This window comes from Cetorhinus maximus, chromosome 14, assembly GCF_964194155.1.
Source record: "Cetorhinus maximus chromosome 14, sCetMax3.hap1.1, whole genome shotgun sequence".
Taxonomy (NCBI): Eukaryota; Metazoa; Chordata; class Chondrichthyes; order Lamniformes; family Cetorhinidae; genus Cetorhinus; species Cetorhinus maximus.
This window is the reverse complement of record NC_135892.1, coordinates 91,676,436-91,693,717: the sequence shown is the minus strand read 5'-3', so window position 1 is coordinate 91,693,717 and position 17,282 is coordinate 91,676,436. Positions and strand designations below refer to the sequence as shown.

Below are 17,282 nucleotides of genomic sequence, written 5' to 3'. Positions count from 1 at the left end.
GAGTTCATGATCTGAAGTTGTTGAACTCAATGTTAAGTCCGGAAGGCTGTAAAGTGCCTAATTGGAAGATGAGGTGCTGTTCCTCCAGTTTGCATTGAGCTTCACTGGAACGTTGTAGCAGGCCAAGGACGGGTATGAGAGCAGGGTGGTGTGTTGAAATGGCAAGCGACAGGGAGGTCAGGGTCTTGCTTGCGGACAGACCGAAGGTGTTCCGCAAAGCGGTCTCCCAGTCTGAGTTTGGTGTCTCCAATGTAGAGGAGTATGTTGGGAGCAGCGAATGCAATGGACTAAATTGAGGGAAGTGCAAGTGAAGTGCTGCTTCACTTGAAAGGAGTGTTTGGGCCCTTGGACGGTGAGGAGGGGGGAAGTAAAGGGGCAGGTGTTGCACCTTCTGTCAGCCTTTCAGTGAGATCATTGCTGACCGGTAACTTATCTCCACATACCTGCATTTGCCCCATATCCCATAATACCTTTGGTTAACAAAAGTCTAAACTGAGGGAAATGGAGAGGATTCTAATGTAAACTTTTAAACACAATGATGGGAATTGAACATCTGTATGAGTGACGTTTTTAGTCGTTCAGCGTCCTTGTGTTCTGTTTGTGTTACATTTTAATTTAGAGAATTGTATTGATCCAGTTGCTATAATTGATTTATCACTTTGCCATCAATTGCTGGAAATGCACAATTATGGTGCAATCTGAAGGGTGAGGACAAAAGTTCAATTCACATCACTTGCCATGCAATTCCACAATTTCTGGACCATTATAGTATTTTAACGGATTTTCCGATATCTTGGCCAGTTATTCTCAAGTTGCAATTGCAATATTTTAAGATTTGTTTTGAATCAGCCTTGCATTGAAATGGATAAAATTGAGTGGTTAAGAAGTTCCAGAAGCCAAATTTAATGATCTATTGGATTACCCCAGCCAAAATCTCCAAGGTTTTTGTAATGTTGTAGAATTTGCCTGTGACCAAAGTAACTGTCTTCCTTGACTATGGGCAGAATTTTACCATCAGGGGGCGGGACCTGCTCACCGACACGTAAAATGATGCGGGATAACGTCGGGGGAACTCCCAACGTCATCCCGGCCCATTTAAATTTTCAGGAAGGCGGGGGCACAGCAAAATCAGCTGCAGGCCCGCTGACCTGTCAATGGCCAATTGAGGCCATTGACAGGATCAATTATATAATTAAAGGACCTACCCGTCCAACCTTAAGGTTGGCAGGCAGGCCAGGAGCCTCGGCAGGCAATAGAAAAAACATGAAACCTCATCCACCGGCAGGATGAGGTTTCATGTAGGGTTTTAAAAAGTTTAATAAACTTATTATGTAAATTATGAACATGTCCCATCTCATGTGAGATTGTCACATGAAGGGGACATGTTAGGGAATTTTTTTTATTAATATTTTTTAAAGTGTCAGCGATCTCCCTGAGGCAGCACTTAGCCTCAGGGAGATGTGCGCATGCGTGAAAGAGTGCACACTCGCTTTTGGGGAATTCCACCCCCCCCCCGCCTGCACAGGAAGTGCATAGTGCTTCCTGCCGCACGTCACACTTGGCGGGCCTTAATTGGCCCGCCCATGTAAAATGGTGGCGGGACCCGCTTCTCCAGCGGGGATCGTCTCCCCGCCTGCCAGAGATTGGGTCGGGCGCACCCGCCCGACAGGCAGAAAATTCTGCCTGATGGGTGTGCTCAACAGAGCAGATGTCCAGGAGACTGATCCACCAACATCGCTGTCACCATGGCCCAGTTGTTCCTGAACATGCTGAAAACATGACTGCATATGTAATTCATGGCTACCCTTTGTTCAAAAGATTTGGACCCACTTCCTAATCCACTGTTTCTTGGGCTTCCACTTCCAATGCCACATACTGTTTTTCAGTAACACTCCAATTTTCAATATGTCTTGCACTGTAATGCCATTGTTCCTGATTTATCATAGTTAGAATGCAGCCTACCTTCATTTGAAGACCTCGTATATATCCAATATATTTTTCAGCCTTTCTTAGTATAAATTAGATGTTATAGTTCAAAAGAACTAATCATAATCTGATTCATTTACACTCAAGTTGGCTTTTTTGCTTCCTTGCCCTATCTCATTAAAAGAGCATTTCAAATAAAAATACTACTGGAAGTACTCAGCAGGCCTGGCAGGATCTGTGGAGAGGGAAACAGAGTTAATCTTTTGAGTGAATCTGACTCTTCAGAATTGAAGGAAGGTAGAAATCTGATGGGTTTTATGCCCTTGAAAGGTGTCAGTGTGGGGGAGAAAGAACAAAAGGGAAGGTCTCGGTACAGGGCAGGAGGGATTAAATGACAAAGATGTCATGGCACAAAAGGGGAAGGGAGTGGTAATAGTTGTAGCAAAGAAATAAAGCATTTGTCCAGAGTGAGTGTGAATGCCAGAATGATGAACAACCCTGTCTGAAAACAAAAAAATAAAAAAATAAGATTAAGACGGGCACATAAATTACAAATAGGAGCAGGAGTAGACCACATGCTACGCCATTCAATATGATCATGGCTGATTTTGGACTTCAACTCCATTTTCCCACCCGCCCCCCCCATATCCCTTAATTCTCTGAAAGACCAAAAATATGTCTAGCGCAGCCTTAAATATATTCAACAATGAAGCATCCACAACCCTCTGGGGTAGAGAATTCCAAAGACCCTTTGAGTAAAGAAATTTCCCCTCATCTCAGTTCTAAATGATCGGCCCCTTATCCTGAGACTGTGCCCCTGTGTTTTAGATTCTCTGACCAATGGAAACAATCTAAACTCCAGAGAAGTCCAATTTACTCAACCTCTCATCATGGGACAAACCCCTCATCCCAGGAACCAATTTAGTGAACCTTCACTGTACTGCCTCCAATACAAATATATATTTTCCTGTATATGGAGACCAAAACTGTACACATTACTCCAGATGTAGTCTTACCAAAACCCTGTACAACTGTAGTAATACTTGTTTATTCTTGTACTCCAATCCCCTTGCATAAAGACCAACGTGCCATTTGCCATCCTAATTGCTTGCTGCATCTGCATGCCAACTCACTATGTTCCTTGTACAAGACACCCACATCTCTTTGAACATCAACATTTGCAACTTTCCCACCTTTCAAAAAATATTCTGCTTTACTATTTATACGACCGAAGTAAATAACTTCACACTTCCCTACATTATACTCCCTCTGCCGTATTGTTACTCACTCACCTATCTTGTCTATATCTCTTTGCAGCCTCTCTCTGTCCTCCCCACAGCTTACCTTTCTACCTAGCTTGTTAGGTTTGTTACCTAGCTTGCAAACTTAGATGCATTACTCTCTGTCTCTTCATTGAAGTCATTAATATTGATTGTAGATAGCTGAGGGCCCAGCACTGGTCTTTGCGGCACTCCACCATTTACTACCTACCAACTCAGGTTGACCAATCCTCTATCCATGCTAATATAGTGCCCTCAATTCCATGAGCCCTTATTTTGCTGATTAACCTTTTTGTGTGGCACCTTATCAAATGCCTTTTGGAAATCCAGGTATACTACGTCTGTTGGTAACTTTTTATCTGCCCTACAAGTTATGGCCTCAAAAAATTCTAATAAATTTGCCAAACAAGATTTCCCTTTAATAAAACTACGTTGAGTTGTTGCAATCAACTATGCTTTTTAAGTGCAATTTTAAGATTTCCTTAATAATAGATTCCATTTCGGAGTGGTCTATCAAAGGGGTTTGCAGCGAACCAACGATCCTATCCCTTAAAGGTCTCTACTCACAGATATCCATCAAATCCATTCCCTAGACTAGGCCTGCTTATTTGATCTAAGGCACGGTTGCTTGAGAACAGCTTACCCATGCAATTGTTATTTAAAAACTTGTGTGAACTTGTACTTTGTATTGCTAAAAGCAGCAAGTTTAAAAAATGTAATACAGTTAAAAGTCTAGTTTTTTTAATTGGCACTCATTGCACCTATTGGCATCAGTTTCCATTCAATGTTGAAACACAACTGAAATAAATGGTTGAACAACATTTTTAAATATGCTTTAACAGTTGGTGATGGTGATGTTGTGATGAGAGACAAGAATGATAAGAGAGTACGTTGCTTCTCCATGTTTGAGTCCATGGACCCACCTGCAGGAATTCCATCGACTGGGACACTAAGGAAAAACCAGAGCAGTGAGGACCTTCTGCGGGAAATTCAGGTATAGAGATGGTTGTTCATAACTGATGGTTTATAGTGGTATGTAATTTTGATGAAGCATTTTAAAAGGTGACCAGATAAAATTCCATAATAATTGCACCCTGTTAGGGCAGCCAAAACCCGCCTGTGTATAAAAATTGCTCAATGAAAAGGCAAATATTTTAATACATTTGAATTTATAGAACCTTTTTACTTCAGCTATAGTCTGAATTTATTTTAAGCCTTTTAGGTAAATTTTTCTTTTCCCTTCAAACTGAGGTCAGGGTTGCAGTTTTCTAACTTCTTCTCCCAGGTCTAATATTACACATCTGTATTCTTCCTTAATCTCAGTCTACCAAGGTACTTGTGCAATTCTCCAAACCAGTGAGCTGCTATCCTGATCAGCATTCCTGCCTCAACCAACATCATCAAAAACAGATCCTGTGGACTTTTTTTTGTTTTTCCTGGAGCATTGACTTCCATATTTGCCTATATAATAAGTGACTGCACTTCAAAAGTAATCCATTAATTGTAAAACACTTTTTAGGGCTTTCTGACAATGTGATATGGTGATTTATAAATGCAAGTCCTTTCTCTTGAGGAAGTCTTGAGAAAGACTGGCTAAACCTAATATTTCTGCTTCTCACCCCTCCAGGCCGCCCCCCCGCCCCGCCCTGTCAAGATATTTGTACTATTCTACCAAATACTTCTCAAATTCAGCTTGAAAGATCTTGTGGTCCCTTCTTCCAGCCACTTGGTATAAAAATATTGCAAAAAGTTCTACTAACTCCCCTCATCTGATGCTAATTTTCTGTGTGTTTCCTTGTTACCAATTAAACAAGCTTTCACTTTACCCCTCTTAAAACCTTTCTGAATTTTGAAAACCCCTATTAGAGCCCCTTTAACCTTCTGTACTCCATTGATTGAAACCCCATTTTTTTCATTCTTGGTAACTGTAATCTCACTTACTGTTCTATCAATCCAAAAAACATCCATTTACTCCTAGTCTTTGCTTCCTGTACCCTAGCTACCCATTTGCTTATGAAGTTACATTCCCTTAAATGCCATGTGCCTTAGTTTTCATAATGAATTTTTAATGCGGCACCTTATTGAACACCTTCAGAAACTTCATAAATACATCAACCTTATTCTTATTGTCTATACATCATGATTTCCTCAAATAATCAAGTTTGATCTGACTTTTTCAAATCAATGTTAAATATTATTGATTAGCCATAAATAAAAAATAAAATACTGCTGGAAATACTCAGTTGGTTAGGCAAAATCTTTGAAGAGAGAAGCAAGTTAAATGTTTCATGGTCAATAACCTTTCATCAGAACTGGAAAAAGTTAATTCAAAACACGGAAGCAACAATAGTAGAGAGGGAAGGAAAGAAGAAAATGGAACATTCGCAATCAAATGGAAGGCAGGGGACAGCAAAAGAAAAAGGGATTATGCTGCAGGACGAAAGGGGATAATCCCTTTACACCTCCACCAGGACAGCCTGAGGGTCCTCTGTCTCTTTCTTCAATGGAGGCCCAAGTAGCCCTCATCCACCATCACTCTCTGCCACTTGGCTGAACATTAAACAACCTCTCCTTTTACTCCACTCACTTCCTCCAAATAAAAGGCATTGCTATGGGAACCTGTATAATTCCTACTTATGTCTGCCTTTTCATGCGATGTGGGACAAGTATACAAACAAAAGAGAAAGTATTAATAGAAAGAGCAAATTCATTATGAGCAGTTGCTGTTGGAAAAAATGGGGCCAGTGATTATCTGAAATTGTTGAACTCAATGTCGAGTCCAGAAGGCTGTAAAGTACCTAATCAAAAGATGAGATGCTGTTCATCGAGTCCACATTGAACATTGTTGGAATAATGTAGGAGACTAAGGACAGAGAGTTGGGTGGAGAATTAAAATGATAGACAGTGGAAGCTCAGGGTCACCTTGTGGACTAAATGGAGGTGTTCCGCAAAACGGTCACCCAATCTTTGTTTTGCCTCCCCAGTGTAGAAGAGACCACCACACTGAGAAGCAAATACAATTTTCTAAATAGAAAGAAGCACAAGCAAATCTCTGTTTCACCTGGCATGTGTGTTTGGGGCCTTAGATGGTGGACAGGGAGGAGCTAGAAGAACAGGTGTTGCATCTCCTGCTCTTGCACTGGAAGGTGCCATGGGGATGATTGAGGAGTAATCCAGAATGTTGTGGAGGCAATGGTACTGTTGGAATGCTGAAAGAGGAAGGGAGGGGAAGATGTGTTTGGTGGTTGCATCATTCTGTATAAGTGGTGGAAATGGAGGAAGATTAGTTGAATGTAGAGGCTGGTGAGGTGGAAGGTGTGTTTGAGGGGAACCCGATCATGGTTCTGAGAGGGAGGGGAAGGGGTGACAGCAGAAGTTCAAGAAATGGGCCAAGCACAGTCACAGGTCCTCTCAATCACGGCGGAGAGGTGTGAAGTATAAAGTGATCCATTTTTGTTGGTAGAATGCAGGGAGACAATAGAAAATAAAGTGTATGATTTTTGTGGGGATGTAGGAGCAGAGCATATGTGCATAAACCATTGAAGGTAGCAGGACAGGTTGAGGGAGCAGTTAATAAAGCATTCAGCATCCTGGGCTTTATTAATAGGGGCACAGAGTATAAAGACAAAGAAGTTATGCTAAACTTGTATGGAACACTGGTTTGGCCTCAGCTGGAGTATTGCACTTGCCTAGATGAGTGCAGCTCCAACAACACTCAAGAAGCTCGATACCATCCAGGACAAAGCAGCCTACTTGATTGGTACCCCTTGCACCACCTTAACATCCACTTCCTCCACCACTGATGCTCAATGGCAGCAATGTGTACCGTCTACAAGATGCACTGCAGCAAGTCACAAAGGTTTCCACAACAGCACCTTCCAAACCTGCAACCTGTACCACCTAGAAGGACAAGGGCAGCAGATGCATGGGAACACCATCACCTGCAAGTTCCCCTCCAAATCATATACCATCCTGACTTGGAACTATATCGCCGTTCCTTCACTGTCACTGGGTCAAAATCCTGGAACTCCCTCCCTAACGGCACTGCGGGTGTACTTACGCCACATGGACTGCAGCGGTTCAAGAAGGCAGCTTACCACCACCTTCTCGAGGGCAATTAGGAATGGACAATAAATGCTGGCCCAGCCAGTGACACCCACGTCCCGTGAAAGAATTTTTAATAAATTCCAGGTGTCACACTTTAGGAAAGACATGAAAGCATTAGAGAGGGTGCAGAAAAGATTCATGAGAATGGTCCCAAGGATGAGAAACTTCAGTTATGTAGATAGATTGGAGAAGCTGGGACTGTTTTCCTTCGAGAAGAGAAGGTTGAGAGATTTGATAGCAGCATTCAAAATCATTAGGGGTCTGGATAGAACAGATAAGGAAAAACTTCCCATTGGTGGAAGGATCAAGAACAAGAGGTAACAGATTTAAAGTAATTAGCAAAAGAAGCAATGGCGCCGTGAGGAAAAACTTTTTCACGCAGCTGTTTAGGATCTGGAATGCCGTGCCTGTGAGTATGCTGGATGCAGGTTCAATCAAGGCATTTAAGAGGGAATTGGATTTTTATCTGAAAAAGGAAGAATATGCAGGGTTACAGAGTGAAGGCAGTAGAGTACCACACGATGGGCTAAATGGCCTCCACAGCATTTTAACAATTCTGTGATTCTGAGAGGGATCCTTAGTTGAGGGAAAAAAAGCATTGTACGGGAGATTGCATCCTAAGAACAGGAATGAATAAGCCAGGAGACTGAATAGAATCCTCGCAGGAGGTGGGGTGGGAGGAAATGTAGTCAAGGTCGCTGTGAAAATCAGTGGATTTATAGTTGATATGGGCCGATGACCTATTCCCAGAATGGAGTAAAAAAATGGAGGAAGGGATGAGTTGGAGGTGGGCCATGTGAAAGCAAGGGAAGGTGGAAATTGGAAGCATGTTTGATGTAATTTTCTAGTTCGGGGTGAGAGCAGGAAATGGCACCAATACCGTCATCAGTGGACTAGAAAAGGCGGTGAGGGAGGGCTCCTGAGGGACTGAAACAAAGAATATTCCACATACCCAATGAAAAAGCAGGTATAGCTTGCACCCATATAGGTTCTCCTAGCAACACCTTTTACTTGGAGGAATTGAATGGAGTCAAGAGAGAGGTTGCTCTATGTGGGAATGGGTTCAGCCAGCCAGATGGTGGTAGTGGCAGGAAAGTAGGGGGGACCCCCATTGGAGCGACATCCCTCAGTTATTTCACCTCTGCAGACTTTCCTGGGGCTGGCTGCACCAGCGTGCCCCACAGAGATGGGAAGGTAATGAAGCCCCATTAAGGCCCCAATGAAGAACCATTCTCCATCATTGCTGCAGCTTTCTCAGCACCACATGGGGGCACCCTGTTGTGTTGGGAACCTGCCAACACTACAGAGGCAGCCTCTTACCAGAAGGTTAGTGGGCCACGGGTGGCTGAATTAAATTAGCAGCATCAGAGGGCCACAGTCCTCACAGGGGTCCAGGAACAGCCACAGGCACTGTTCTGGAGGGGTCAACCCACCATAATGAGATATTTTGAAGAACTTTGGTGATAAAGATGACACTGAAGAGGGAGGTCTTTGTGAGCGCCTCCATTTTGAGGCACCCCTAGGTCTCCCTCTTCCCCAGCAACACTCACCTTTCCCCACGGGGTTGCCATCCAGACATTGCTGCGGGCCCTCCTCTTGAGCAACCTGCTTCCCTTATCCATCCACTATCCTTAATTGGACGGCAAACATTGAGGCATCCGATTAGGAGGCTGCCTCGTGTAAAGTTGTTCCCGTGAGCATGCTTGGGCTTGGGACCCGCATATTGTCCTGATGTCAGGAAAATTCAACCCTATGAGTCAGCCTAGGTCCCTGGTACTGAACTATTTCAATGGCTGTGAGAATTTTTGTTTTTTGAGTCAGAATGGGAACTAAGGGAAAATTTCTTGATGAGTCAATGAGTGTTACATAAAGCAAACGAGTCTTTAGTAAGAATTAACAATTATGTTTAGGTGGAATCTACTAGATTATGATTAAGTGGAAACCGCCCTGAAGTCTAAAACCTTTCCACATCAGTGCAATGTTGGGTGTAATTAATGAATTCCTTGGATATGCAGTAACTTTCTCAGTGCAATATTAGAGATATTTTGGCAGTCAGACATATATTTCCGGGTTCAAAACCAGTCCTCCATTTTTTTGCACCCTGTCATTTGAAATGAATTTATGAAAACTTTAGGGCTGAACAATGAAAAAAAATCTTTACGTCAGTAATAAACAGGAGTGATAAAATGGAAGTTTAAAACATTAACCAGATGAAGAGTCATTCAGACTCGAAACGTTAACTGTATTCCTCTCCGCAGATGCTGTCGGACCTGCTGAGTTTTTCCAGGTATTTTTGTTTTTGTTTTGGATTTCCAGCATCTGCAGTTTTTTGCTTTTATCTTAGTTGTTAAATCACTTTCTTGATTAAGCTAAGTATAAGTAACCTTCTTTTGTTATTCACATTGATTATCCATTGGATTTAACATTAAAACAACTGCAACAAAAACTTGCGTTTTACAGTGCCCTTAATGTAAAAAAAAAGTCCAAGATGCTTCACAGATAAGGATATGTAAAGGGAACAATAAGACAGTAATAGAGAGCTAAGGAAGACCGTCAAAAGCTTGATCGAAGAGATAGGTTTTGAGATCTTAATGCAGAGGAATGTGCAGAGGATTCCAGAGAAGAGAACCCAGGCAGCTGAAGGATCTGCTCCCAATAGTGGGTTGAAGCAAGGAGGGTGCGAGTCAGAGGTGCAAAATGTTCAAGTAAGGAAAATAGGGCTGCTGGAGATTTCAGAAATAAGATGGAACAAGACAGTTGAGAGATTTAAAGAAAAGGCTAGGGATTTTAAACACGTGGATTTGAGATAGTCAGAACCAGTGTAAGTGAGTCAGAACAGGGGTGGTAAGTAGTACATAATGTTGATGGGATACAAAGATTTGATCAAGCTGGATGGGAGACCAATTGAAGTCATTTAGTATGGCAATGGGTCAGACATATATAAGGGTTCCAGCTGTAGAAGATTTGAGATAGGGGCAGAAATGCAGATTTATGATCTTCTATGTAGTTTTTACATTGGGTGAATATGAGGAAAGGCTAACCGAGACCCCATGGTTTCAGGTAGCCTGGTTCAACCTTTTGTTGTAACAATTCTGTGATTCTGAGAGGAACCCTTGGTTGAGGAAAAAGAAAACACTGTATCGAAGATTGCACCACAAGAACAGGTGAACAGGTGGGGGCTGGGATCAGTGGCCAAGGAGAAGATTTTTGTGGCACAAAGATGGTAGCTAATTTGTGAAGAGAAAAATGGTTTGTTTTTAAAAATGAAAAATTTCTAAGCTCAATGGAAATATTAAATGCAGACCCTCATTTATCAAAACTTTTTAAGTTCTATTTTCATTTAAACTAACTTTCTTCAATCTTGACTTTCAGACTGGTAACAAGAATGTGGTTAAAGTACCGCCCCCTGTCCCTTCCAAACCCAAACAGATTTCCTTACCTTATTTTGGACCATCTAGTCTAGCTTCTGCAGGAGAGAACAAGCCAGAATACAGCCCACAAAAGTTAACTGGGACTGTAGGAACAATAGTCAATAAACTGAAGCCAACCCAAACTGCAGGACCACAGCATTGTGCTTCAAATGTGCAACTTCATCCTTCTCCAGAGGCGCCTCCTGCAGCTACTGTTCGACCTTTCACTCCACAACCATCTAAGGAACCTCCATCCCAACCCCTGAAAAAACCAGAGACAGTGGCTGCTAGCTCTATTTACACAATGTACACACAACAACAGGCACCTGGCAAAAACTTCCAACAGGCGGTTCAGAGTGCCCTGACCAGAGTACAGACGCGGCCACAATTCACAAGCGGTAAGTCAGCATTCATTTAACTTGAGAGCGGTTGGCTGTTTTGAATTGAGTTTTTGGATCTTGGTGTCTGATCATCCCTATCTAATCTGATGTGTGATATAGGGCACAAAGGCAAGTACTCTTCCCCTTCTCCCATTCCCAAAGTTGTTTTTTTTTTCAATCTAAACTTGTGGAGATATGTAAAATTATTAATTTTTGCCCCAGGAGATTTGTAGTTTTGTGTTTCCATACTCACTAATGGTCAATACTGTGGATTGATGCTTTCTGATTGGTAAGATAGTGTTATTCCTTCTTGACATTGTGTGCCAGCACTTGTTGTAGCTGATGTCTAATAACTGAGTTTTTACACTTAATTTTCCTGCTCCAAAGAAATTTTAATACTTAGCTGGAAATCTCCCCAAAAGAGAGGAATCCTTAAACAAATGTGTGCTCACTTTTACATTCATCTTCTAGATGATGACTCCTTTGATGCTAATGAGATAAGGCAAGCAATGTTCCTTTTATATGAAACAAAAATAAAAATACCTGGAAAACTCAGCAGGTCTGGCAGCATCTGCGGAGAGGAACACAGTTAACGTTTTGAGTCCGTATGACTCTTCAACAGAACTAAGTTAAAATAGAGAAGAGGTGAAATATAAGCTGGTTTAAGGGAGGGGGGGTGGGACAGGTAGAGCTGGATAGAGGGCCAGTGATAGGTGGAGAGAGCCAAAAGATGTCATAGACAAAAGGACAATGAGGTGTTGAAGGTGGTGATATTATCTAAGGGATGTGCTAATTAAGGGTAGAAAGCAGGACAAGCAAGGTACAGATAGCCCTAGTAGGGGTGGGGTGGGGTGAAGGGAAGGGATCGAAATAGGCTAAAAGGTAGAGATAAAACAATGGATGGAAATACATTTAAAAATAATGGAAATAGGTGGGAAAAGAAAAATGTATATAAATTATTGGGGAAAAAAAGGGGGATCGGAAAGGTGGTGTGGAAGGAGGAGAGAGTTCATGATCTAAAATTGTTGAACTCAATATTCAGTCCAGAAGGCTGTAAAGTGCCTAGTCGGAAGATGAGGTGCTGTTCCTCCAGTTTGCGTTGAGCTTCACTGGAACAATGCAGCAGGCCAAGGACGGACATGTGGGCATGAGAGCAGGGTGGAGTGTTGAAATGGCAAGTGACAGGGAGTTCTGGGTTATGTTTGTGGACCGCAAGCATGACCCAGAACTCCGTCACTTGCCATTTGAACACACCACCCTGTTCTCATGCCCACATGTCCGTCCTTGGTCTGCTGCAATGTTCCAGTGAAGCTCAACACAAACTGGAGGAACAGCACCTCATCTTGCGACTAGGCACTTTACAACCTTCCGGACTGAATATTGAGTTCAACAATTTTAGACCGTGAACTCTCTCCTCCATCCCCACCCCCTTCCTGATCCCCCTTTTTTTCCCCCCAATAATTTATATAGATTTTTCTTTTCCCACCTATTTCCATTATTTTTAAATGTATTTCCATCCATTGTTTTATCTCTACCTTTTAGCCTATTTCGATCCCTTCCCTTCACCCCACCCCACCCCACCCCCACTAGGGCTATCTGTCCCTTGCTTGTCCTGCTTTCTACCCTTAATTAGCACATTCCTTAGATAATATCACCACCTTCAACACCTCATTGTCCTTTTGTCTATGACATCTTTTGGCTATCTCCACCTATCACTGGCCTTCTATCCAGCTCTACCTGTCCCACCATCCCCCTTAAACCAGCTTATATTTCACCTCTTTTCTATTTTTACTTAGTCCTGTTGAAGAGTCATATGGACTCGAAACGTTAAATGTGTTCCTCTCCACAGATGCTGCCAGACCTGCTGAGTTTTTCCAGGTATTTTTATTTTTGTTTTGGATTTCCAGCATCCGCAATTTTTTGCTTTTATCTTCCTCTTATATGATGTCGGCCTAGTTTAAATTGTGGAAATGTTAAGGTGGGTGAAAATCCAAAGTTTCCTTTTGATGCCCTTTTGGCAATTCTTTTAATGTTAGGAGATTAAATGGAAGTGATAGAGCAAATGACACGGTAGGCTGCTCGTGATGTTTGAAACCAAATGTAAAGCAGCCTCCTCTAACCTTCCTTTCCATTCTATGATTCTAGAATGTGGTGTTACCACCTGGCTCCGTGGCCATCTCTCTAAAGACCCCTGTTTGAATCCCTTTGGTCAAACGTCTGCACTCAGCACCAAATCACAAATGGCATCTTATCTAACTGGCTATGGTACATTTCTGTTCTTGTTCTCTTTGACCTCACCACAGTCCTCAATATGGTCAACCATACCACTCTCCACTATGGCCCACCTCCATGGTAACTGCCCTCTCATGACACCGCTACTTTCCACCTATTGAAGTCAATGAGCAACTCTTCCATGGTAGTTTCTCTTCTGAATCCATCACTTTCAGAGATCACCAAAGATCCATACTTGGCTCCCTCCTCTTCCTTGTCTGATCTTCATCAACATCAGGTCAGCTTCCACATGTTATGCCGATGGACAGCTAGAACTTAGCACCAATACTTCTCTTCAACCTCCCCCTCCCCGCCACCATGACTGGCTCTGTGATGTCAGACTGCATTTCCAATGTCAAGTTCAGAATGAGTCAAAATTTCCTCCAGCTAAACATTGGGAAGACCATTTTTGATTAACTCTATACACTTGTCACTGATTTAATTCCCCTCCCCAACTGTTTTGTCAGACGGAATGAGACTGCCTAAAACCTTCATATCCAATTGTTATCAAATTTATTAAAGATGAAGGATCTTTTCCAAAACTCAACTGTCCTTATAATGTCCTGTGTCATTCCTGATTCATCTCGCTGACAGGTTGGTTCCCTGACCCTCAATGCATTGAATTTGAAATATCTCTAATCTTTCCCTTGCCCTGTTCTGCCCTATATCTGCAATTTTTCCAACCTTGTAGCCTTGCACTCTTTGCACTCTTTGACCCCCTGCCTCAAGTCTATTTCAGACTTCAAAGTTTCAAAGACCTCAGCCTTTTGTACACCCTACACTGTCACACAGGTACAAATCATAGTCACTATTAGATATACCATGAAAGTAATTTTTTTTTAAAAGTGTTTTTTTTTGTGTAACCTGCCTTGGAAGAAGTGAAATGTTCTCATGCACAGCAGTATAATGTAAGGCCAGAGTTAGTATCCTGATGGGATTTTTGGGAAATATATTATGAAAGAAGCCTTTTCTGTAGAATGGAACTACAAAGTTTAGTCTACTGCCGCTAAATCATTTTGTTAAATTAGAGCTTGAACAGGTGATTTTCCAACGGGTTTTCACAAAATCCCGAAAGTCGCAGAAAAATTATCTATTTGATTGATAGATTTTAAAGCTTCAAGAACTCTGAGACTAGGAGTATACTGTGCAAAATGTACAGCTTTAATAAAAATGAATACAGTTTAACTTAACAAAATTGGCTCCCTCCAGAACTGGTAGAAATATTGATTATATCAGGGTATTTACTATAGTTGGATTTTGAACTTTCTGCTGCATCAGATAAACTAAACAACCTATTGAATTGAACATCATTTTATTCTGTTATAAAACTACACAGTGTAGATTGCTTCATATGATCCCTACTTTCTTCCATGCACACTATTTCTATCTTGTTTACCAGCCCAAAAAGATTGTCAGTTCCAGTGAAGGAATAACTGCCTCTGTGCCTCCCACTTCCTTGTCACTAGCTCTTTCCTCATCCTCTCCCAACTCAATGCCACTAATTTAATAATGTTATGATCACTCATTGCTCAAATAGGGGCTTGGTTTTCTTGAAATTCATTTTATCATGTTATTTTTAAAATTCCCAGTGTCCCACATTCTTCTCTAACAGACAACATCTCCTTCTTTGGACTGCAATTTCTTATAGACCATCTAGCACACATATTGCCTGACTGTATTTGCCTCATACTAGTTTCCTCATTGCCGTTGCTGCCACAATTTCATTGAATCTTTGCAGTTTGTGTACAGATGGTAGGCTGCCTTACTGGGCAACGGGTGCAAACATCAGGTGTGATTCGCACAATGATGAGTAATCTTACAAATATCCTCAGCCCAGATTCCATCATTGTATCCATTTTGGTCTGGGTCAACCCTCCTTAAGTGTTTGTTGTAATAGGGCTGATTTACATTGGAAAAATATTGAGTATTGCCATTGGGATATTGAAACCGGGATTCGGCATGAACAGAGTTTGTTATAGTGAAGCTATGCTATATTTTTATATCCATATAAAAATAGCAAATGATAGAAATGGTGCAGGTCATCCAGAATCTGGAAAGAGAAAAGACAGCTGTTTCAGCTGTATACTAAAAGATAAGCAGGCATCATGGTAAGATTGGATAATTGGCAAAATCAAGGAAGGGATTTTTGTCTCGCTGCTTCTTGACTAACCAGCTGGTATATATGTGAAATTTAAGGGGAAAATTCACAAGTAAATAGTGATTCGGTAAAAATTGCTCATTCAAATAAATGTTCAAACTTTACCTGTATCTGTATTTGAGTTCCACACTTTGTTAATTGCAGTGTATGGCAAACCAATAATTCCTGGATCCTCGCAGAATTACACAAACAACCAGCATCCAACTGACCAGGAAATTAGTAGTATGTATTCAAAGAGCCAAGATAAACCAGACTGTCCTGATTCTGAGACTGATAATGCAGCATCTCCAGCAGACCACTCGGAGACTGAACGCATTCCACGACCACTGAGCCCCACCAAGCTCCTGCCTTTTATGTACAATCCGTACCGAAATCAGAGCGATGCTGACTTGGAAGCATTAAGAAAAAAACTGTCCAATGCTCCGAGGCCACTGAAGAAGCGTAGCTCTATTACGGAGCCAGAGGGACCAAATGGACCCAATATTCAGAAGCTGCTATATCAGCGCACAACACTGGCTGCCATGGAGACGGCTAGTCCAATGCCGTTCTATCAACCAAAGCAACCTGCTCTTTCATCTACAGAAGAGAACGCTATAGATGAAAGCGCAGATCTCAGTGTTAAACTGGAGGAAGATATGACAACTACAACAGATGTCACTCCAGATCAGCTGGAACCAGTTCTCAAGAAGGAAACTGAGGCACCAGGTGCTGAAGAACTTGTTTCATCTTCTCCATGTGGCCCTGCTCCTGTTCTGGAGGGACAGACTCTAACTTCTCCTGTTTTACCTTCTGTGGAAGAGCAACAGAGTCAGGAAAGCGCACTCTCTCCAGAAGAATTAGCAGAAGAATATCCCCCTTACCCACCTCCTCCATACCCTGTTACTGGTGAACATGAGAATATAGGAGATGATAGCTTTAACATGCGTCCACCTGAAATTACTGGACATACTGTCCTACCGCCTGTGAGTAATACATACTTTTAAGATTTTAGTTGGAAACTTGAAATCATTAATTGACTTCTTTTGGGTTTGCGCAAATGATTTATATGGATATGCAATTTGTTTGGCAACAATGCTTTATTTACGTTATTTCTAATTTAAACATTTCCAACCAGAATTAACTTATCTCCAGTTACCACCAAGTGCTATTCAGTTTCCTGAAAACATGCTTAACAGTTCAAAATGTTCGTATTGGATGGTGGAGCAGGCTTGACAGGCCATTTGGCCTACTCCTTTTCTTATGTTCTTAAAATGAATCAAAATGGACATATTTTGGACTTACTTGGACCCTAATATATGTATATATGTATTAGCAAGCGGATTTAATTGAATTGATCCTTTAGCAAGTCTTCCTTTGGCATTCAGATGTTGGCAGCATTGCTATACTTTATCATTTTTACCCAATGATCTATTTTTTATTTAGTTTGAAAAGTAATGGTACTGGGATTGTACTTACTTTCCTTTGAAAGAATGTTCTATATTAGTCAAAGTTTTAGCACTCTATAGCGATAGAACAAAAATAAATGTCATTTTGACAAAACCGTGGGTAACCCTGTCATTTTACAAATATTACTGAGTTGAATTGCACTTGTTTGCGCGGACTAGACTTTAGACCAATATACAGAGCGTTCTTTGCTGGTGTAAATTTTATTAAGTCCTTCTGTTCTAATTTGATCACTGAAGCACACTAATGTTTTAATAGAGCCGTGTTCCAAAGTTACCTTAAGGTTGACAGTTTTTCAGCCCTTTTG

At 41.6% G+C, this 17,282-nt stretch overlaps 1 protein-coding gene across 2 annotated transcripts in view; it reads left to right on the top strand.

The window, feature by feature from the left end:
- The window catches only part of LOC144689825 (apoptosis-stimulating of p53 protein 2-like), a 96,083-nt gene that overhangs the window by 61,359 nt on the left and 17,442 nt on the right, over positions 1–17,282 (top strand). For both annotated transcript variants that reach the window (XM_078557233.1, XM_078557232.1), the window contains exons 11-13: positions 4,049–4,200; positions 10,686–11,121; positions 15,677–16,494. In XM_078557233.1, coding sequence (XP_078413359.1) covers positions 4,049–4,200; positions 10,686–11,121; positions 15,677–16,494 — 1,406 coding nt within the window. The remainder of the gene's footprint in view (positions 1–4,048; positions 4,201–10,685; positions 11,122–15,676; positions 16,495–17,282) is intronic.